The sequence below is a fragment of the Paramormyrops kingsleyae genome, chromosome 15, assembly GCF_048594095.1.
Source record: "Paramormyrops kingsleyae isolate MSU_618 chromosome 15, PKINGS_0.4, whole genome shotgun sequence".
In the NCBI taxonomy this organism is placed as follows: domain Eukaryota; kingdom Metazoa; phylum Chordata; class Actinopteri; order Osteoglossiformes; family Mormyridae; genus Paramormyrops; species Paramormyrops kingsleyae.
Window position 1 is genome coordinate 919806 of NC_132811.1, and position 23949 is coordinate 943754.

Below are 23949 nucleotides of genomic sequence, written 5' to 3' on the forward strand. Positions count from 1 at the left end.
TTAATTGACTTGTACAAACCAGAGCAGATCCTGGGTCTCAGAGGGTTGAAGTCCTGCATGAGCGGGACGATCTGAGAAAATGGATGACAGCAAGAGTCTGGAGATGGAAGTAAGTGTTGACAAATCAATAGAACAACATTGTCAGAACTCAATTTTAAAACATAGAAGATGACTAGGAGCTCTTCTGAGTCGTCACCTAGATCAGTGTTCTGCGTAAGGGGTTTGCAGAAAAATCTTCAAGAAGTTTGGAGAATTTGACTGGTGGCTGTGAAGAGGTGAGTGGTTCTGAAGATGAAGGGATTTTGATCAAGTTCAGACAGGAGTGGATTTGGATTATGGTGTATCAGTCTCTTCGCATGGTAGCATTTCCTTCAGAACCCAGAATTGTTCTGAGAGATCCGTAGAGGATCCTAAGGGGAAATGCTCACTTCTACCTTCTAAGAGTTGTTGTAGTCAAACACGGATTTCTGCTCAGTATTAAGGGGTTGGTAAAATATTTATATAAAGCGTTTGAGAGGCTCATTAGTCCTTGGGTAGGTCTTATGCATTACGGTGGTAAGCTGTCTTTTCTAGTGATATTTTGAGGAACATGAGTAAACTCTGCAGTTCTTGTTTCTGCACATGAAAACGCAGCTTCTGAATTTACAGATCTCCACTGCTGTTTGCATACAGCTAGTGTTATGATGGAGAACAGTGAGTGACTAGCAGTGTTGCTGTGAGATTCCTGCGAGGTTCCTGCGTACCGGGGTGATGCATTCCTTACTGATTAAGGATCTCCCTTGGCTGCCTGTTATCTTGGCTTTGTGATAGCGATTGCAGAACAGCCAACAGAAACCACCAAAAGCTAAATGAGTAGCTTATAAAAATAGCATGTGTCATATGGAAATGAAGAACTGTTACTTAATTAAACAGAAGAACCTGCAACCAGGCTGAAAAACACTGATCTGAGTTTACAGAGTCAGCAGCGGCACCAAAGACGAGGGAATTATAATTCAATAACAAGGAAGTGATTTACAATCCCCCATAGTGGAATGAGAAGTTTATATATGATGCCATTTAAGTTCCCGTCTCCAAAAATTCAATGTTATATTGTTACCCAGATTCACTTCTGAAACTTTTATTTTTAAATTTATTTTATGTTGTGATTTCTTCACTTTAGTTCACACTAGCTGCATCCACTTTGAACATCAGCCTGCCCAGGCTGGGGATCTTAACAAGATGTGTGTTATTTTCCAAAATGGTTGCACACATCCTGACTTGGCTTGTGGGGCCAGAGACTATGCAAGACGGGACAAGAAAGCAGGGGCCGCTCTGAGTCTGCAGGGAGCCGCGTGTCTCTGCTTATCTCTATGGAATTAGACCCTCCGTGTTTCCCTTATCACCATGACCTGTTTGTTAAGACCTTGAAATGTGTGCTGCTGCCCCTCCCCCCTCGATGCCAATGAAGCATTAACCAACAGCTCTCATCTCCCATTATCCTTCTCATTTGTTGCTGCTCTCTGTTTCCTCATTGTTCGTTCTTTCCTTCATCCATCCTTTCTACCTTGAGAACTTTGAAAGGAAAACTAGCAATTTCAGTTCCAAACTCAGTTAATCTGTTGAATGAAGAGACACCTTGAATGCTTGCATTTTTCTTCTATATGGCTGTTTTCTAATTCCATGATCAGTGTAAGTTTTTCTTTTTTTGTATGTATGTTCTTGTAATTGGCCATGGAGCTTTAGTTTTAACTGCCAAAGTCTTGATTGCTTGGACCTTGAAAAAACCTCAGCATTGCTATTTGCCACTTTAGTATCTGCAAGGAAGAGGACCCAGCTTTACACTCTGTAGAGTTTACCTCATTGTCTTATGTCATCTAAATCTTTCACCATCCAGTGTTATTTAAAGTCACACTCCATGAAGCCAGCTCAGTGCTTTTTTATATTATCTGCTCAATATTAAGTGAAGTCCAGATCATCTCTTCCTGCTACTGTGTTACTAAAACAAGAGTCATTTATTTGTATTTTAAATACTAACAATTTATCATACCTTAAAAACTGGCGTCCTTAGGTCCGATCACTCGGGTATTTTAAGCCTGGTTCTGAGTGTTTTTGCCCCGATGCCAGACTTCCTTCAAAAACCCCCCCTGCCTTTAAACACAGCGAAGACACAGACATGTTCAGCGGTATCAGCGTAGCCCGACACGTCTTATGAGTTACACAAAAATGCAAGACCAAACGATTTGCTCACCGCACTCTGCAGTGAGCAAAGTGAGCAAAGCATTATCTGTGCAGAATGTCCCAGTCCTCCTTATTCCATAGTCTTCTGTTATGCCGCGAGACAGCCGTGCCATGTGAAATCAGAGAAAATGCCGTATGCACTAATGTCACGACGATGGCGAGCTCGCAATGACCGGCTTGCTGTGGCAAATGAATTTCCCGTTTAAATATCAACATGGTGGTCTTTTAAAAATAATTTCCTTAAAACCCCATTTGCCCGATTCATTTCCTGACCTGCCCCCCCTGCCTTTGTCTCCAGCAGGCCCTGAGGGGTCCAAAGCTCACCAGCTGCATGGTGACCTCATCGCCGTAGACGGCATCTCACTGGGCTTTGCTTTCGGACCGAGCTGAGCGCCTGACAACCTGCGACTTTCCTGAAAACTCCATCTTTCTTCGTCACTCTGGGTGCTTTGACTGCAGCTGCTCAGGACTGGGATAGATTCCCGGAGTTCAAAACTGGGACGTTTTTTTAGCCACTTTTCCCTCGCAAGGAATTACAGTGTCCAGCTCTTCACATTCCAGGTTGAGACTTTTTTTCTTCTCAGGTGGAAAAAATACTGTGAGGATCTCATTTTTCTCCCCCTGGAGAATTTCAGCCTGTCTCTCCGTTGTAGCTGGCAGGTGGCAGCCCTCCTGTGTGTGTACCTGTGCCCCTCAGCTCTGACGCAGGCGGCCAGGGCCGTGCTGGGCAGCTTTCTCCGGAGATGAAGCTGCAGGCTGTGATGGAGAACCTGCACAGGCAGCAGAGGGCCAAGCTGCTCCTGGAGCAGCAGCAGCAGCAGGCTGGCCAGGCGCGGCGCCCCCCCCAGGCCCCCTCGCTGGACGGGGTTGGCGCAGGGAGCCCCGCCCCCGAGCCGGAGTCGGCCGAGACGGTGGCGCTAGCGGCCATGAGGGCAGCCGCCGCCGGCCTGCAGAGGGCGCCGGAGAGCCCCATGTCGGAGCACAGCAGCGCAGGGGACGACGAGGAGGACGAGGAGGAGGAGGAGGAGAGAGAGGGCCATTACAAGGACATGATGGGCTCTGATGAAGAGGAGCACATGTGAGTACAGAGGCCCTGTGACAAATTTCACCCTGATCGTCCCGCATTTGTGATTAACGTCCCAATTTGTTAAGGTTTGCTGCACTCAGACTGCATATTGGTGGCTTTAATAAAACTTTAATAAAACAAAATTCACGCATCTGATCTTAATCTGCTCTCTTATATATAAAGAGATGATGTACAGTAGAGCTCTGCAACTGCATTGAATTTCAGCCGTTTTGTTGTACTGTCATTATGCCACACTTCAGTTATAGCAATGCACATGCATTCTGAAAGTACGACAACTGTATCATATGTTTATATAGGTGCCTACTCCTGATATGCTCCTTAATGTGACTGATGCAGTTCAGGTTCCAGCTGTCTGCTCTTTCCGTGCCGTATCGATAGTACTGGCCTTTCGCGCCTTGTTGGGTGAGCCGGGCGTCTCTGTGGTGCAGAGTGTCACACCGCTGTCTGCGGCCTCCATGACTGGGGATCCATGGGGTTTGAACGTTCGCCTTGTGGCTCCCTTAGGTAGATTGGCATCTCCAGGTTGGCTTGGCTGTGTGTGAATGCCTGGGCTCCTGCAATGGACAGGCTCCCCTTCCAGGGTGATCCTAACCCTCTGCACTGTGCAGCCTGATCAACAGAACTTGGTGGGCTTGATAAGTCACCTGATCTACATCCTGGAGATGTTGACTTTGAGGTTAATTGGTCTTTGGGATTTTTTTTTTTGGATTAACAGAAAGCAAAAGTGGGATGAAGATGACTTTGAGAAGGACATGGAGGATGACTATGAGGATGGTCTGGGCGAGGAGGCCGTGACGGTGGGAAGGGACAGGGTGACGGCCGGGAGAGGCGTCCTCCTACTGCCCCACCGCCAGCTGAACCCGCACGGCCTGCAGCTCAAGGCCCGGCCCGCCTCGGACCCAGAGGCACGCATGTCTTCCCTGGCGCCTCATGGCTCTCACAGCCAGCTGGCTGCCCAGGACCACGGCGAGTGGACCTATGAGGAGCAATTCCGGCAGGTGGGTCCCTGTTGCTGCCTGACAGCCTGGCGTCCCTGGGTTCTCAGTCGCGATTGATTCGCAAACTACCATTGGCAGGCAGAGAAGAAAGAAGCAGTTAATTTTAGGGTAAAGAAATGCAATCAACAGTGCAGGAAACCATGCAACCATGCAGAAATGTCGCCAGACCTCATACTGCTGCTGTGGTTAATCAGATGCGTTTCACCGTCTCGAGGTCCATATTCTTGATGAATTAAGTCTTTGTGGCAGCACTAAGCCCTGCCACAGCCTTTCTGCATCCTGAGCTTAAATCAGTGTTCCGGAAGGGCTGCCCTGCTGCTATTCTCTCCCTGTGAATGTGTCATGTGAGGGATTCTGCTTGTCATTTATCTTGATTTCATAAATGTTCATCACTTCTCGCCTTGGAGTTGCACTAAGTGGCAGTTGCACTTGCTGACGGTTATTTAATCAGTATCACCAGCACCAAGTCTGTATTGTGATAATACAGAATTATCAGTTAATTTAAGGCTGACTTTATAATATATGCATCTCCAGTCAGTCAACAGATTTCAGATCAACAGCATATATACTGTATATATCTAAATGGTCGGGAGGTCAAGTGATGTCTTGTAGAATGTAAAGATCCTTAAATTGGTCTAATGTGATAAACTCAAACCAAGCAGTAGTTTGGTGTCCCCATATCGAGCGTAAGGCGGGGGAAGGGTTAAACCGTGGCAGTTTATTTTGGGCAGGTGGGTGGGGACAGGGGGAATATGCCTGAAGGGGGCTGATTATCTGGCCATGCTGGGCACAGGCTTTGGCAGGAAATCTGCAGGCCTCTATCAGTCTGTGTCACTTACGAAAATTCCAAACTGAAAGTCTGACAAAAGGGCACCAGGTGAGCAAGTTTAAGGAAAAAATAACACTTTTTACATTTCATCCTTTTAGAAAAAAGCATTTTCTCTCTGGTGTTTCTTAGGAAGAAAAACAAAAATTAAAAACTGCATGACATCAGTTTTTATCTTATGCACACACCATGGGCTGTAGTTTGAATGTGGTTAATTTTTTAATCACATTCAAGGCAACTTGCCAATAAACTGTGATTAATTATATCTCTCAATTGCAGGAATAACCCTAGTGCTGAATTAAACAATGAGATTTATGGCTGGTTTTTGGCTGGACCTATTAAAATGCAGATAAACAAATCTGAAACATTTGTGGCAGCCACTGTCGTTTGATATACCGTGACTGTTTTATGTGTTACATGAAAATGATAGCTCTGCCCTGGCTCCTCCCGTTTCCCTTGTTTGAGGGAGATTTATAATAAGTGCCGCCTGCTTTGTGCTCCGCCGTGTTGTTTGTGATAAGAGATGGAACGCGGCGGGATCTTATCACCGTGGCAGTGCAGGGTGTAGCAACAGGCTCCCTGACATGACATCAGGCAGCTGGTTTAACGTGAAAGGCCCCCACGCCGTCAGCTCTCCAGGCCGCCCCTGGCCCCTCGTGCCGTCCACTGTCCGGGCCGCCTCTGGTAGATATGGTGTTTCAGGAGTTGATATGGTGGGTTATTCAGTTTTCAAAACTTCCCATCTTGACAAATTCGGCTTTTGTGTGACGTAGAGAACTGAATCACAATGGCAGAGCTCATAATATAATCCAGTCACATGCTCACATACTCGTGATATTTGTTTTGTTCAACACATCTTTTCATCACACTCTTAAGAGAAACAACATTCCTGCTTTGCTCTGGGGACAAAAGGGTGAATGAGCTGATAATTACTCCTGTTGCGTTACAGAGCTTTATAGGAAAGGTGATTCGATTCAGGCATCTCTGTTTATCGTGTTACAGCCAGTCGGTTTAAATACAGAAGATAATCTAGCCACCCTCTGCAGTCGGCTCTGATCTGCTCAGTTCCCATGACACCTCAAGGCCAAAAGAAAACATTCAGCCCTCGACCTGCTTCTTGTTTTTTGAATGTGAGGAAAGATGGCAGATGGCAGCCCAGATGCACCAAGGAACCCCTTTAAAAATTCATGGTGCCCAGTGTTATTGGTTTGTCTATCTCTACATGGAGCATTAAAGATTGATTGGCAGAGTGAGACTGGAGAAAGTGGCGTGACCAGTGCTGCTTGGGGCAGAGTGGGGGGGGGGGGACACAGGGCAGCTCAGGGGAGTGTGTGGGGGGGGGGGGGTGGGACAGGGCGGCTCGGGGGAGTGTGTGTGTGGGGGGGGGGGGGGGGGCAGCTCAACCTGCTTCACCTGTCACTGTCTGCCTGACAGTTGCAGCCCGTAGCTGATTTCGGCCAGCTGGGGGCACCTTGTGTGATATTGCAGTAAACTTATAGCAGCTAAGCTACTTCCAGCTACTTTCCCCCTCAACAAAATCAGTTCTTTGGAAAAAATACCATGTGAGTGATTTATGCAGAAGACCTGTGTCAGCTAATGCCCGTTAGAATAAAAGAATGTATGAAAGCCTTTTTCTCAGTTAATCCATTATTGTGAATTTTGCTGAACCATGTAGCTGCCACCATATAATACATATCTAACTAGATATGTATTGTGTTATTATAGACTATTACGAGATACATATTATTATTATTATTATTATTATCATTGATATTTATTACGAGATGCATATTTCTGAATAAATAAAATGAGGTTCTCATTATAGCCAGATTCCTGTTTCAGAATCATCACTGTAAATAAGGTACTTCTGAGCACATTAACAGCTGTGGGAGAGAGCGATTCCTCAGCTTAACCCTTAAATTCCACCAGGAAACTTTGTGAAGTTGCCTGTTGGATATATAAGAATATTCTCGGGAATATAGGTGACATTGTGCCTTATTATAAAGATTTGAAAATGATTTCTTTGCTCACTTAAACCTAGCTTTCCTGTTTATGTTCATACCTGAACCTTTTGTAACAGGTTAAACTAAATAAATTCTTTACATTGAGGCAATTTCAAATATTTGTTTCATTGATTACTTGAAATATTTAAAGTTTTTTTTCAACATTTCTAGCATTTTATTTTTTTCAGTCTATCGCACACACAGTCTTGAGATTAGATTTAGGCAAATCACGTTGCATTTCACATTCCCAGTCTCCATTGCTGGTTGCAGATAAATTTGTCGGGAATCCCAAATACCTATTAGGTCCCTTTTAAGTTTTAATTATTATTATGTCCTATTAGGTTTTAATTAAATCATGGTCATAGATATGTGGGTTGTGGCTTGGTAGATGTAACTGGTGCTAATTATGAAGTCATATTCTTTGCTCCTCTTCATTGCAGTGCTGGTAATTAGTTAGAACCTGGTCCAAATGGATTTGTGATTATCAAATGAACCGTCTGCCACAGAGCAATTCTCACAGATTATAGAACCCAGAAAGATGGGAGTGTTGATAGTCAGCAGAGCGAAGTGAGGAGGCTGCTGTCTGAAAGGCCATGTGATCATGTGACCATGTGATCATGTGACCGTGTGAGCTGGAGCGAGAGCTTGGAAGGTGTCCAGCGGAGGCTTGGTGTTCTGGGCTCGTGTCAGACTGATGCAGCCAGGGGCACTCTGGAAATCGCCCGATACTCGGGGGGGGGGCTTATGCAGGAATGTAAACAGACATTTCATAATGTCTTAGTCGGCACTGTTCTCTTGTCTGCTTGAGTCACTAACCCTGGTTATGGTGCATTACGTGGAAAATGGCCTTCGTTTAATATCAGTTTTTTGCTCTTAGACATGTAGAGGGGTAACACACAAAGGGAAAACATGTATCAACTGACTTTTTGCTGTCTGTCATTTGCAGAAATACATGTTCTGACTTGCAGATCCAGTTTTTCTAGATGAGTCCGATCATTTTATTTAGGTCTAATTTAATTGCATGAGGATGTTTGTGCCCATTTCTTGCTTTTACAGTCACACTGATGTTAAATGAACTGTGAAAGCAGCACTTAAGTTGCTTAAAATTTACAGGGTGACACTTAGTCAACAGATAATTTTGCATGGATATTTATTCACATGAAAGTGATGATGAACATTTTTAATATATGATATTTACTGAGGTATTTACTCATTTATGTGTTTGTATGCGTTTAATCAGTTTTTATGAGTCTTTAGTGTCCGATTGACTTGCTGCTGGCTTGGTGCTGAAATGTGAGATGCATCTCATTAAGTTTGTCAGCCACCCTGTACCACTGTGTCTCCGGGGTGATGAACTGGAGGTTACTTACAGTCTCACAGACTCTCATCGAAAACCTTCAAGCAAATTTGGCACCTTGTAAATTATATTGACTTCTACTTTTGGAGGGGGAAGCTGTTGGGTCTGTGTCTCTGAAGGGCAGTTTGGCTCTCCACCCCCCCATCCCCCCCCGTAACCTATCCCTTTCTCTTAAATCCAAACGTTTTCATTGAATTTCAATTTTTCTCACGTTACATTTATAGTACAAATGAACAGCGACCATTCCCCGCTTCCGGCCGCCTCTCAGCTATGTACCGTGACACTCGGCTCACAGCCGTGACAAGTTCCCTTGACGGCAGGTCACTACATTCTTATGGCAGACTGGCGAATAAAACATTTTGAGGAAGTTGCGGTTCTTGATCTGCTGTTTTCTGTATAAATCAGGAAGATGCTCTGGGAACATTTTGTTTTGTCATCTCAGTAGTCAAAAAGGCATGTATTTCTATTTAAAAATGCATTATGGTGTGTGTGGGGGGGGGGGGGGGGCATCACAGGGGTGGGTATGTGCTTCCACATATAAGTGTGGTGATGAACATAATCGCTCAGTCCACATTTTCCTCATTGCCGATTTACTGTAAGAAACCGAGCTTTTCTTCCTAGAATTACTTCTGGCTGTGAACCAGAATAGCTGCCTTTGGTTTGCACTCCTGTCTGTCTGCTGCCTCCCGCCGTGTTTCTTACTGTCTCTGCTCCCGTCCCCAAATAAAGTCCCCGTGTCTTTCTCCTACCCCATGTCACATGGTCTGGCTAGTAGCAGGTCTTACAAAGTCCATTCCGAACATAGTAGGGCTATTAAACACGCCCATAGTTTTCATGTTCCTGTCATTAGTTATTCTGTTCTGTTATTGGTAAATTGTGCTCTTTGGTTAATGGGACAGTCCATGGGCTGTGCAGTGGGCTGACTTTGTAAACTGAGCGAACGTTTTGCAATTAGCACAAGGTGCAATGTGTTCTAAAGGATGGTCTAATAATGAAAAATTCTATATATACATTATGTATGAAATACTAAATTAAAAAGTTTGTTTCTAGTTTCTATTAGTTGAGGCTAAATTCCGCGTAAAAATGCTCCAGACCCACTCAGGGGGTCCCTTGGAGTTTGGGTGCAGACACATTACACCCCGTGTGATGAGCGTCTCACTCCCGTACAGCTGGTAGATGCAGGGAAATGCGCCACTCTCCATCTGCGCACTCTCACACACAGCAAACCCGCTGTTTTGAATATAGTGTGCTTGTGTGAGCCCACTTATGAAAAAATGCAACAAAAAGCAAGTTTTGAATTTGCATTGGTAACACAAAAGTATTTCCATGTTCTTCAGAATTCTCGTCTCTGTAGTTATTTAATCTATTTATCGATGGTAGAGACAAAGTTATACATCTATATTTGAGTGAAATGACTCTTGTTTTTCAACATTGAGTGGAATAGCCATCCCTACAGTAGCTATACTGATGAATTCTGCACTAATTTCAATGAATAATTGACGCAGCATTCTCCAGCATGACAACGTAGATCATCTTGCCATATATAAGCTCAGCTATTTCACCAGTGCCAGGTATGCCCCCCCCCCCCCCGCGTAAAGGTCAGTTGGAGTAAAAGCATCCCACATGTCATCAGGTGAATATCTCTCCTCTGCACATGACTGAAGGCATTTTAATATTTCAGCTCCTGTCTGGAATTAAAATGGGACTTAGATTACATCTGCTTGCTTTGCCACAGGATGGTGGGGAGGGTAGCAGGAAGCTCCAGTTTAAAGGTGAAAATGTGAAGCACTCCATATAAAGCATGAACAGAGATATATGTTAACAGGAGTGATTTATTTAGTGGCAAACACTTGAATTATTCTGTAATGATGTGTCTGTCTGGAATTTAAATGTAAGTTTATGAAACCGAGAAATTCTAACCGTTATGTTTTTTAACCGTTTAGAGCATCGTTACTGATATGAAGTTTCAGATGTTACTCAGACAGCACCTGATCTTTCATTTATTTTCAGTTTTTTCTACAGGTGTGACTTCATAATTAGCATGGCAAACAAATTATTTTGATTTCTTTTACTACCAAAAAGGAAGTGGCCGTTTTCAGATGGAGAAGGGAGTCGTTAACAGAATTTACCCACTGTGCACAGAGCTGTTTTTTTTTTCTTTTCAAAGATGGCCTGATTGCAATAAAGTTTGACAAATAATAATTTTTCTAGTAAATATGTTCGTTCTGTATAACCAGTGATATGAAGTGGAAAGTCCCTATGAGTTTATTTTAATTTCTGTGTACCTTGAGGTTGGCTGTTAACCTTAACACATGTGTTGACCCTCAAGCAGACCGTGGGGGTCTGTCTTAGAGCTGGTTCTCTGTCTGTTTTTATGACCGTCTGTCATAAGGCTGGATATCTGTCTCTCTGCCTGTATGGCTGTTTGTGTGACTGTCTGTCTGAGGGCTGTCTGTCTGTCTGTCTGTCTTTCTGCCTTGGGGGAGATCGACCGGTGTTAAATGGTAGGTCCATGCTCACTCCCAGTGAAAGGGGAACTACTGTTACACACAATCTCTCACTCCCATCACCACTGTTGACCTAGTTGACCAGGTTCAGTGATCGAAGCTAATTATTTGCCACATGAGACTTTTATATGTTCCTAGAACTTTTTTAACTTCTCTAAAACCAGCTGCAAGTTTAATTGCTCAACATTGAATTAAGAGGAAAGTTCGCAGCCTGAAATGCATACATTTTATGTATTTATCTATTCATTCATTAAAGGGACTGAACAAAAGACAATGTGATTTTTAAAAAGTTAAAATGATCACAGTGCTTTGAGGTAGAGAATGGACAGTATACAACTGTGTTATGAAGTCATGCAGGTGTTTATGTGCAAATCTAGTGATGTGTCACAGACATGAAATGCAAGCCACATATACAGGTAGGGGTGTGTGTGTGTGTGTGTCAGATAGAGGTGTGTGTTTTGTGTCTGTGTGGAATTTATTTTCTGTCACACCATTTAAGTGTAAACAGTGAGGATGACAGTGTAATGACACCCCTTATTTGTTGTTCCATGAATGCAGAGAAACACCCTATCACAGTGTTCTGTTGATTTTACGAGATGTGGGAAACCCCACCCGACTTAAGCAGATAAGCAGATGTGTTTTGCAGTTCCACTCAGAATAAGGTGGGGGTGGGGGGGGGGGTGGAAGCTCAGAGAGCTTCCTGAGAAGGAGATGCAGTTGTAAAAGTGTAGGGGCCAGTTCAGGGAGACCCTCTGGAGACTTCTTGGACCTCGCATGTCAAGGTCGCTAGCAGCTTCATTTGCCGGTAATCCTTTACAAATAGTTATGCATGGGATAACTCATTGTACATTACGGGATTGACATCCAGTGAAGTTTAAAGGTTGGTTAATTGCATGTTGGCTGTTTTCACGTTTTTGGCCAGAAAGGTAGCTGCTGTTCTGGGGCACATTTCACATTTCACATTGGGGGGTGGGGACAGCAAACTGGGAGATGGGTGGGGAAAAGGAAGCCAATCATGGTAAGATGGAGGGGGGGGGAGTTGTTAGGAGGTAGAGGAAGTGGAAGCCCAACTCTGCGCAGCTTCCATGACTGACGTGTTTGAGAGAAGCCACAGGGAGTCATTTAAAAGATTTACAATGTGGCAATCTTCAGATACGCATACATCCTGTAATTAAGACGTTAGCTGCCCCTGGCTCCGCATTACCCCCTGCCGCCTGCCTCAGCCCCCACCCCACTCCGTCCCTCATCCCCCCAACCCCTGCCCCCCACCAATAAAATGTTAAGGCTGCTTCCGGTCACTAATGAGTCTCGAACAGCACAAAAGGAATGGTCATCTTGTGAAGCCTACTAGCATTTTAAAAAGCTTAGCGTTTTTTTTTTTATTTTGCTCAGAATGCAGTTCTGCTTGCAGGATCTGTCACCAGCCGACCAGCGCAATCTTTTAATCAAAGACCAGGACATATCGTACATTTCAGTGATTTTCGGTGCTGTGTGTCTGGGAGCTGGGCTTTGGCACGCGGAGCAGGGATCCTGCCTCAGACGTGTCGCTTATTCAGCCTGCTTCACAGCATGCTACTGGTCCTGCGTTTTAGTGTATTTGCTGCGGTTTGAATTTCCTTCAGAGCAGGAGCTCGCCTTGCTGTCTCGAGGCCCCCGACGGACTCTGACTCCCTTTTCCCTCCCACAGCTCTATGAGTTGGACTCGGACCCAAACAGGAAGGAGTTCCTGGACGACCTCTTCAGCTTCATGCAGCAGAGAGGTAGGGAGGAGGGCCTGTATTCGGCTGTCTGGCTGCCTTTGCACTCACAGGGCTTTGCCACACCTTACACACCATGATGTCGTCATGGCTACCTCTACTGGTGCATTATGGGAACTTTTGCTAGCCAGGCTCATCTTACCACTGTCACTGACCTGTGAACTTGTTTTGCAGATTTTGTTTTCTTCTGAAAAAATATTCTATTTCAATGTACTTAAACTTATTATATTTCTCTGAATGCCACTGGTTAACTGCCACTGGTTAACTGCCACTGGTTAACTGCCACTGGTTGATTTGCATGTCTTTGTAAAATCAAAAGAAACCAACTAGAGAGATTATGTGGCACTACTGGCTACTGGCTGATTTCTGCATGTTAATGTGCAAACAGTGACTGTATTTCATTACTGTATTGTTTGGAAAATTACTGATATGCCAGAGACCATAAATCATTTTTGTAAAAAAAAACTACGTTGTTCTGCTATCAGCCCTTACGAACATTTCAAAGGCACGGGGTGGGTCTGCATACTGCAGTACATATGTGAAGTTGTACGTTGTCTCAAACATTGACCACTGCCCCCTAGAGACCAGAGAAGGAAGCACCTGGTTTTCCAGCTGCAATTTCTGAAACCTTTAGATGTGTGATTTCCACCAAACTGTTCTTCAGAATTTCCCTGTTTGGAGTGAAAAAGCAGCATGTGTTATTTACATTGAGGAGTCAGAATTATAGTCAGACCCCCCCACTGCCCCCCCCCCCCAGGGGCAGGTGTAGGAGATGTACTTTGAGAGCTAATGGCATGGACACCTTCCTGTGCCTGGGCAGGAACGCCGGTGAACAGAATCCCCATCATGGCCAAGCAAGTGCTGGACCTGTACATGCTGTACCAGCTGGTGACGGAGAAGGGGGGGCTGGTGGAGGTCATCAATAAGAAGCTGTGGAGGGAGATCACCAAGGGCCTGAACCTGCCCACCTCCATCACCAGCGCAGCCTTCACGCTGAGGACGCAGTGAGTCTGTCTGCCGCTTCTCGCGTCTTTGTACCAAGTGTGAGAGGTTTTGAGTGTCAGGCAATATGCTGCATAAATGATGGCCCCACCCCCGCCCCGCCCCTCCTGAACAGATACATGAAGTACCTGTACCCTTACGAATGTGACAAGCGTGGCCTCAGCAACCCCGACGAGCTGCAGGCAGCGATCGACAGTAACCGGCGGGAGGGCCGGCGCCAGAGCTTCGGGGGGTCGCTCTTCACCTACTCGCCCAACGGCACCCCCACCATGCTCTCCTCACCCAAACTGGCCATCCCCAGCATGGGCATGTCTGTGGGCACCAACGGTGCTGCGCTCACCCCCATCCAGAAGATTAAGAAAGGTGACTGTAACGGGGGGGGTTTGCTTAGCTTTGCTTTGTGACTGTGCTGCTAAACCCTTCGGGAGTTTGGTGACTGACTTTAATCTAATACGATCTGTAACTGGGTACAGAACATACAACGCTCCGATCTTGGGGCTGCCGACCATCCAATGATGTTCCATAAGCTCCGCCCACACAGGCTACCCAGGATGCAAAGGGCACGAGGCATGTCTGTGGAATGCCGACCCCTAATTTAAATTTAAAAAATGAATGAAAGTTGCCCTTTTTTAATGCCACTAATAAGCTGTTTGCAAGCCCACAAGTTTGAGGAGGATTCTGCTTCAGGTGGGAATGTGCTGACGCCTTTGCCCTGTGCCCCCGCAGAAGACGACGGCGGCCAGGCCCCCACAGGCGGGGGCCGGGGGGGTGGCTCTCTGCTGAGCCACTCGGCGGCGGCGGCCCAGGTGGCCATGGCGGCCCAGGCGGCCGCAGCGGCTCAGGTGGCCGCGCTGGAGCAGCTCAGGGACAAGCTGGAGGCCGGTGAACCACCCGAGAAGAAGATGGCTCTGCCGGCCGAAGAGCACCAGCGGCTCCTGCAGAGGGCGCTGCAGCAGAACCTGCTCGCCATGACGGCTCAGATGCCCATGAACATACGCATCAGTAACCAGGGTATGTACTCTGTCGGGTCCGGAAGATTCCACAGGAACTCCAGAAAGTGCACTGAGTGGTCGAATACCGTCCCTAAACCTGTGTCACATGCGAAAGGTAGATATCTAGATTATTAAAGAAATCCTATGCAGAAGATCTGTGAATGAGTCCGTAAACACCCTCTGTATTAGTAAAACTGTTTTGCTTTTCAGCCATGAGCATATAAAGGGAAGGATGAAACAGGAAATATGACATAAAACTACAACAAAGCAAAACCCTAAACCCCAAATCAATAATCGTCAGTCAGTCAGTCTGTCAGTCAGTCTGTCAGTCTGTCTTTCAGTCTGTCAGTCTTTCAGTCTGTCAGTCTTTCAGTCTGTCAGTCTGTCAGTCTGTGTCTGACTGTGTCTGACTGTGTCTGACTGTGTCTGACTGTGTCTGACTGTCTGTATCCATTATCTAAATGTGAACGCGAGAGGGTGTTGATTTCCCAGGGAGCTGCCTGCTTAGTTTATGGCTACACTCATTAACTTTGTGCCTTATCACTAATCGCTAATTGTTACATAAGACCAGCTGATCCGTAGAGTCTCACCGTTTTCCGGTGCATTCCCCAGCATACTGACCCCCCCCCCCCCGTCACCCTGCTGGCTGGAGCAGGTATCACACCGTATTCAGTGCTATTTAAAATGCTCACTGGAAATATGATCGTTCAGGAATAGTGGGGCCCGTCTGACGATGAGCTCTCTGCTTACTTTTGCTGTAGCTGATGCATCACACCTTATCTCATCAGCATTTGTCACGGTTGGAATAGTACAAGGAGGATCTTTAAGGGTCAGTGTGGGGACGTCTTTATGCAGTGGGAGAATCGGTTCATTTAAACAAGACGGGCACTGTAATCTGAAGACTCCTGATCAGTATCCGTTCTGCTTGCGTAAGGATCGTCATGTTTTTCTAACTTCTGTGTGGAAACACCACCTAATGTAAGACGCAGTTCAGCTTTGTGAAGGTTATCGGTGCGTGGAAATGCAGACGACCGTTTTTTGTTTTGGGGAAGTTTAGGGGTGGGGGGGGGGTGTCCCTAGGTCACTTGTAATTTAATGATTTACTCGGTTACAAATATTTCAAGCACTGTTGCATAAAGAGACGTGGGGGATTTTCAAATGACGCATTTCAAAAGCCTTCATTGCACAAAGCACTTCAGAGAACAGAATAATTATGAGTGCGTCTCCACAAATGGGCAGTGCTGATAGGAGATCTCCAGAAATGGGCAGTGCTGATAGGAGATCTCCAGAAATGGGCAGTGCTGATAGGAGATCTCCGGAAATGGGCAGTGCTGATAGGAGATCTCCAGAAATGGGCAGTGCTGATAGGAGATCTCCAGAAATGGGCAGTGCTGATAGGAGATCTCCAGAAATGGGCAGTGCTGATAGGAGATCTCCGGAAAGCAGGTAAACTTCCAGACCACAGCAAACCACAGCAAGGTGCTCCTTGTCTGGGCACAATGCAGCCTGAGACGGGTCTGACACTGTCTTCTCTACTCTGATTCTCCGTGAATAATATGAATTAGTTAGTTTCTGCCACATCCTGTCATGACCAGACATTTGGCTAATGGGTGTGTAAGTGTTTGCTCAACAAGGAGTACAAAAGTAGCTTCTGTAAACAGAGCTGAGTTCACGGCGGCATGGCGGGGGCACAGCGACACGTGCCTTAACCCCCCCGTCACCGTCCCGCTGTGACCCTGGTGCTGACGTGTCTCTCGCATCCCTCTGCAGACGGGAGGCAGGACTCTGCCCTGAATCTTAGCACTAATGGCATGAGCAGCATCAGCATGTCTGTGGAGCTCAATGGGGTCGTCTACACTGGTGAGTGCCTGCCCGTCCACATCTGCCTGTCCACATCTGCCCGTCCACATCTGCCCGTCCACATCTGCCCGTCCACATCTGCCCGTCCACATCTGCCCGTCCACATCTGCCCGTCCACATCTGCCCGTCCACATCTGCCCGTCCACATCTGCCCGTCCACATCTGCCTGCATTGCTGTGACGCTTCAGTGATGCGCCAACATGATGTTATTACTATATTGCTACTACACACTTACTATTCTCATTATTCTGACCCTCCAAAAAAAAAAACAATGGGGGCAGTGTGTGGCTCAGTGGGCCGTATGTGGCTCTCTGTGCCTATGATTGGGAGGTAGCTGGTCTGAGCCCCGCCCTCGGCAGAATAGTCACGTCTGTGGGCCCTGAGGCGAGGCCCTTAACTGCAGGCGGCTGCCCATCGCTGCCAAACTCGCTCTCACCTCTTTGTTATCACGGAGAGCAAGATGGGGCAGGGAAAAAGAGAATTTCCCCACAGGGATCAATAAAGAATCATCATTTCATTTTCATTTCATTTCAACAACACAAGATGTGTACACTTATAATTTAACATTAGTTTGGTACTATTGTGACAAAAACTACAAACATTTGAGCTAACTAAAATGTTAAATATTTTTTAATTTGTTTAATGCTAAGCAGGAATTCCAGATGATTAAACTTGTACGCCTTTTATGGTGTGCTTATCAGGCTTTGATCATTATCATAATATCCTCTAATTGTTTTTTTAGGTGTGCTTTTTGCTCAGGCACCTGGGTCAGCCCCGTCAGGCCCCCCGGGAACCTCAAACTCCAATAGCAGCAAAGCGCCCGGCAGCCGGAGCAGCTCGCAGCCGGTGCCCCACACACCTACCTCATCCTCCTCCACCAACCCGTCGCCATAGCGATCTCGCCCCACCCTTTTGTAAAGCTAACTAAAGCCAAAAACCAACCTCATTTTTTATATAGCCTACACCAAAAAAGGATGGAAAAATATGAATTAAAGTTGAAGCTAACATGGTATCTCAGGTGTTCCGCCACCCTTTTTAACTTCTCAAACATGTTCCTGATTAGCAGCCAGTTTTCTCAGAAGAGCCAATGTAGTGGAGATGCATATCCACAACCTGTGAATCACTTATACCATAAATGTACAGACTACAAGAGAATGAAAGGAATTCCAATGTAGCGCTTTTCCACTGCTCATACATTCTTCACACATCTACTGATAAACTTCTCTTCAAATGAGGAAAAATTCAATGTTTTATTTTATATGAATGTTGATATGATGGTGATTTATTATTATTTCTATTATTATTATAAACCATGGTAACTGCAAAGAAAAGTATATTTAGGGTTTTAAAAAGAATTTGTAAATATCCTCTATTTTATTCTTCAGATAGTTTATATATACTTTTTTTTTTCTTCAGGGCGTAGCAAAGCACCGGCGTGACCTCAGCGTGACACTCATTTTCAGATTTTACGATGTTAAACAGGACACAATATTTGATGGATAAACAGTTGGTACATAACTGTAGCCAAACGTCCAACAGGCCTCCCCGCAAACATACAGAAAGACAATACAATGTATTGTTTAGTTATTCAAGAAGTCCTTTTTTATATATATATATATATATATATATATAATATAAAAAGCCTTGCAGGTTTGTTTTGATCTTTTGGCCCTTTCTCTGGTGTTGGACCTCAGCTTGCGAGGAATATGTCAATCTGTAGGCTTGGCTAGTCTTGCTCAGCTCATCTCTCTGGCCTTTTAACGCTTATTTAATCTGAAAATATTCCGTAGTGGGTGAAGTGCTGTAATTGGAGTTCAGGTGTATACCACAATACCTCAGTGCTGCAGATCCAGAATGGTGAGCTCTCACCACTGTAACTGGCTGAATATGGTATGTTTTGTTATGTCGGGGGGGGCTCCGTGCCCAAGGGCCCGTGGCAGTGAAGTGTGCAGGGCTGTTGGACTTTCTCTCTTCTTGTTCTTTTGCCTGCGATGTGTGAGACCATATGATTTCATGGCTGGATTGCAGCAGGAGACCTGGCATGATGTTCGCTTCTCACGGGGATTCCGGGTGAGGAGCGAGAGAGAGAGAGAGCGAGAGAGAGAGAGATGAGCAGTAGGTTGGTGAGCTTTCTTCGTTACTGCAGTAGCCAAAGAATAACATGGAAATGTAGCCTAAAAGTAAGTAATCACGGCATTTTTTCAGTTATGTCAGTGAGTAGGCGCGCTGAAAGAGAACAGGCTTCGGTGTTGTTCTGGTATGCAAACGGACCAGTTTAATGTGGCGTAATACAGAACTTTGCTTTTAATGCAATGTTCCGTGTCTTACGGCATGTCTGCAAGATTATCTGCAAAAGATTTAGTTTTTTCTTGCTCCGCCTCTTCTGATCCCCAGGCTTGTGTGGTACAATGACGCCTTGCATTAAATCAGATGGGCTGAATGGAAGTGCATGACTGCCTGGTTTGACAGAAAATGAAGCCACACAGTGGTGTGGTTGCGAAATGTTTTTCGACTGGCTTTCTTGATTTGACTGCTTTGTGATACCTACACAGGTTTGTTTCTAGTAATTTTGATGGTATTTCTCTTTGCTGTGTATCAGTTGCTGGTTGTTGGCTTCATGGTTGTTTTTCAGGCTCGAAGCTTATAACAGTGTGTGCTTAGAATAACCATTCAGACAGTGCAGCTCAGAAACCCCTGGCAGCTATCAGTCCCTAAGCTCATACACCGACACACTAATATCAATCTTTCTGCTGGTTCCCTAGATTGCTACACGAAGGACCCTCATGGTTATTCTGTTACAAAAAGGCTTTATGTTAAAACTCTGAAATACCTCACTGTTCATCCACTCTGTCACTTCAAATTCCGCAACACTATCAACCTGACAACATATATAGACGGCAATTCTGGTGGTGCAATAAAGATATTTTTAATTTTCTACTGATTCACTATTCTATATGGAAAATATTATTAGAATTTATTTCAAAGTTTTACTATTCCAGGAAAAAAAGCTTTTGGCTATTATCTTTAGAGCTCATATTTCTGTAGTTGTCCTGATTAATGTTGCTGCTGTAAATGTATGGTATTCTGTGCAACATTCTCATAATAAAATGTTTCCTTTCGCCTCTTTGAATCTGAATCAGAATCAGAATAAGAATTGTTATTTTGTCACCAAGTACTTTAATATAGGAGGAATTTGTTTTGGAGTATTCAGCTGAAGTAGACAACAGCACAAATCGGTCATTAATTTATAGAAACATTTTTAACTTAGGATGATTTTTGGAAGCAGAATAGGGTAATTGGTTGTTACTCCTGGTTAAAGTGTATTTGCATTTTTAAATTATTGTGGTGTACATGTTAAAGTGGGAGAAGTGTCATATGGTGAGTTTCAAATTGATTATCCAATCTCAGTAAAGAATTTATACTTTTATTTATTTTGCCGATATTTGGAGTGTTGCGCAAAAGTAAAGAGAATCTCATGCGGTGTGTTTCCTTCTGCAGCATTGGAATATTTTTTTTGGTGAAAATGAGTCATTCAGCACATAAATGTGTAAGATTATGTACTTCGGAAAAGTGTAAACACTTGCCCATTTTACAGCAGACTTTGTCTTGAATGATCTGTTATTCAACTGGATTGAGGTGTTTTTTGACTGGTTCAGTACAGCTGTGTGTGGCAGTTTTATTGGGTGATTTTCATAATAACTTTTAACCATATCATGTTTGAATAGGAAAATTCCTAAAGTTTCAGATTTGAAGGACAGAAAATAAGAGCAATGCAACAAAAATCTGAAATCTGTTTTTTCTTTTAAATTAAAAATGTGATATTTGGATATATCAATTCATCTTAGTCTACTCCTGATCAGAATCTTGGGGTATTTTGGTAAGTTGTAATTATGTAGAGCCAAATATGGAAAGCAGCATTAATTCAATCAAATGAAAAGATTTTTTGAGTGATTTTGTTCTGTTGCATTGTTTTATTCCTTTTTGGGTGGCTGTATTATTAGCAATGAGCTAAATGAGGTTTTGTAAAAGTTTGGTAAATTTAAATCTCTCTATAGACATAACAAACTAACGTTTTTTTTTTTCTTTTTAAGTTCCCCTAATTGGTGGTTTTGCTCCATTTGGGGTAAATATCTGGCGCTTACTGTAAGATACGTGTTTATGTTTCAATGTCCTGGATTAAAAATAAATAAATGATAGTAAGCCGAGTGACTAACCCTATCCCTCAGGTCAGTTCTGATGTTCAGGTTGACCTTCTGACCTCCTGGCTTTCTGCAGGGTCTTGTCCAGCTGCAGGTGAATAGCTCTGTGTCTCTCTGAAGTCTCTGAGGCTGAACATTCAGAAATGTCTTTGTTGTTGTTATGACGGCCAAAGCTGTTACTCCAGATCCAAAAACTGTGTACCTTTACTGATTGCTCTCAGGGAAAATGCTGTTTATGCCTTAATGTTTATCAGGGGATGTTACAACACTGAATACCTCATGGATATATTTGCTGAAGTCGATTTCTCATATATGAGCTTTTGTCTACCTCACAAAACAGAAATACGTTCAGACAGGCTTTAGCAGACAGGAACATCATGTGACTGTCTGTCCCAATCACACGGCAGGATGGTTCTGAAGCACAGTGAGCTGTATAATAAATAAACTGAATATGGTTGCAACGAGTTTTATTTTTGGTGAATGAAATGTGTGGAAAAACAAGTAGTTTTTTTTTTTATTATTATTATTATTATTATTATTATTATTCCTGAAATTATTGGGAGATGGAGATCAAGGATTCTCCCCCCCCCCCCTTATCAGTTCTGTTCTGGGGGCATTTACAGCATGTGGTGCTACTTTGAAGGGGTTTTAATTCTCCTATTTTAAACCCATTATATTGTCAGGGTGTTTTTAGAGTCTGGAAATGGATTTTGCTCCATTTATATTATATTGATGTGTTGTTTGTCAATATTGATTTTTTAATCTAAATTTAATTTTGGTCTTTCCTACTACTATAGATAGGAAGGTTTAAACTCTCCGTGTTTGATAGTCAGAGGCCCTTTACACATATATTGCTCTGAGATCCTCGCAGCCAGTCTCTTTATACTTACGAGTTTCCTCTCTTTGCCTGTTGCCACACCCCTGGAAAGTGGCCTTTAGGCCGAATTCCTTTTGCCCGGGCCGTTCTATTGACGAAATGCACTCGCTTTACAGATGTCTGATGTTAGTCCTGTCAGGTTGAAATTGGAGGGTCTCAATACTGCACCCCTGTGGATTGAAAACAGCATTACATCAACAAAGGATATTATGATGGTAGTGAGGCACAACCACATCTGTTTTATTGTTAACATGAATTAGACGTGCTGATGCAAATTATGAAACCTTATCTTCTACTGTTCTTCTGCTTTTATGTATTGTGTTGCTTGTAGGCTATAGCTTTTTTCTTTTGTCCAATTGCTGGAAAATTTGGAATAAGGTTAAACAATGGATTTTTGCTATGTTTATCAGTGAGTTGTTTTTTTTTTTTGCTCTCAAGGCTATGAGATAACAGCATGTTATCATAATCGAGTGAAAGTGACACCATAAAGTGGCTCAGGAAGAATCTGTTTGCATGCTGTGAGAATATGGAGGTCTTGTGTTTCAAATTCCACTCACATTATTTTGGAGAACAATCCTGAAACTATAATTGTCTTAAAGCGTTTAATTCAAACATGGCAATAATGGCTGTAAAATGTATTTCTGTGCATTTCTATGGTCTTTTATTCAGTTACTGATCCATGTCTAACTTAATTATTGCAGCTGCTACAATGTATCTGGCATTTTTTTGATCACACTTGGCAGATGTACTAACCACAATGGTAAAAATAAATGTTTACTATACCAGAGACTAACAAAGCCACTACCAAGCTCACTCTCTGAAGCCTTAAAGAATATGACGTTTTGGTTTGACTTTGCTGTCTGAAAGAAACCACCACTGTGAATGTTATTTGATTTAGAGCTTAATTTTCCTTCCATTTTAAAGAGAAAGTGCTGAATATCTTTACTACTAGGTACTCTAATAGAATTGCAAGTGCTGGGGGAAAAACTTTACATTGTCGTGTTTAAAACTAGTTACTGGAACAGTAGTTTATTGCAAGAGAGTTTTTTGGGGAAAATTACCTTAAATTTTGCTTATTAAATGATACAATGCCTTTTGCTGTGACAATTCATAATGCTGTTTCCCCTCATATAAAACTGAGTTAAGCTTTGTGGCTTTTTAAAATGAATAAATGAGCATTATTTTGTAAATAAAGTTTTGTCCTTGAACTTCATTATATTAACCCAGCAAAGGTTTCATATGTATTTTGTAAAAGATGCATTCCTAGAGTAATCTATCTTCTGACATAAAAATTATATATGCAAAAACAATGTGAAATTAAATCAGACATCATTTTCAGGAAACCCACTCCTACCTTCAGTTTCACAGATTGGAGGCAGAGCAAAGGGTACAAGGGTTTTCATCTCTTTAAGAAACCCAAATCTGGGGAAATTGCTTGTGGTGCACTTGCATGATGATTGTGAATAGTTTCCATAATAGTGAGGCCTGTGTCATCAGGCCAGGAGCTGTGCAGAGCTGTGGAAAGCTCCAGCTGAGAGACGTGTGGATCCACTGCAGATCACGGTGTGTAGGACAGTCTATGTGTAGGACAGTCTACATGTTAGAGATCTGCTTATATAACTTATCTGGTGATACTTTATTCGATAAGTAATTGTGTATAGTGCAGCTTGCTGACTATTTGTGAACTGTTTTTATAACCTTGGACATATAGCAATCCTTTTTCCAAAAAGAAAAAAACAACAGTAAATGGGTATTTTGAAGCCATCTTTTGCTGGAGATGTAGAAAGCAGTATTAAAAAGCTATAATGTATGGCATGTTCTGAATGCTTAGGGTTTGATGTGGAAGTGTATGGTCCTTTCTGAGAATAGAACTGTTTTACTTTCCCAAATGAAATGGAAATTTAAAGGCTTTTTTTGTGCAATCCTGGAAAGCTTTTGCAGTCAGATGTTTTGCAATGTAAAAAAATGTACAACTTCAGAAAGAAAGGGTCATTTTTCACTTTTAGCACTGTTTTATAAATTACTGTACAGTGCATTATTGTTCTCAGGTTTAAACAAAGGCCCATGTGTCATTGGTTTGTAACCAAAACACATTGAAGGTTTACACATTTTGTACTCAGATATGTATTCAAGCCCAGATTAATATACACAAATGGAGAATTTAATCTGTAACCAAATAAATTCTAAAGATTGTCAATAAAATTTTCTGATATTTGCATCATACATGAGTATTATGGCCATTTTTGCAAACTTTTATGGGTTAAGAA

At 43.5% G+C, this 23949-nt stretch overlaps 1 protein-coding gene across 5 annotated transcripts in view; it reads left to right on the top strand.

Moving 5' to 3' along the window:
* Positions 1-23903, top strand: part of arid3a (AT-rich interactive domain 3A) — a 29381-nt gene extending 5478 nt beyond the window's left edge. For 3 of the 5 annotated variants that reach the window (XM_023843805.2, XM_023843810.2, XM_023843811.2), the window contains exons 2-9: positions 2516-3295; positions 4020-4302; positions 12683-12755; positions 13573-13756; positions 13870-14117; positions 14481-14765; positions 16517-16606; positions 17349-23903. In XM_023843805.2, the coding sequence (XP_023699573.1) occupies positions 2961-3295; positions 4020-4302; positions 12683-12755; positions 13573-13756; positions 13870-14117; positions 14481-14765; positions 16517-16606; positions 17349-17500 (1650 nt within the window). In that variant the 5' untranslated portion in view covers positions 2516-2960 and the 3' untranslated portion in view covers positions 17501-23903. The remainder of the gene's footprint in view (positions 1-2515; positions 3296-4019; positions 4303-12682; positions 12756-13572; positions 13757-13869; positions 14118-14480; positions 14766-16516; positions 16607-17348) is intronic. The other 2 variants (XM_023843806.2, XM_023843808.2) reach the window with 2 other exon arrangements.
* Positions 23904-23949: the final 46 nt, after the last annotated feature.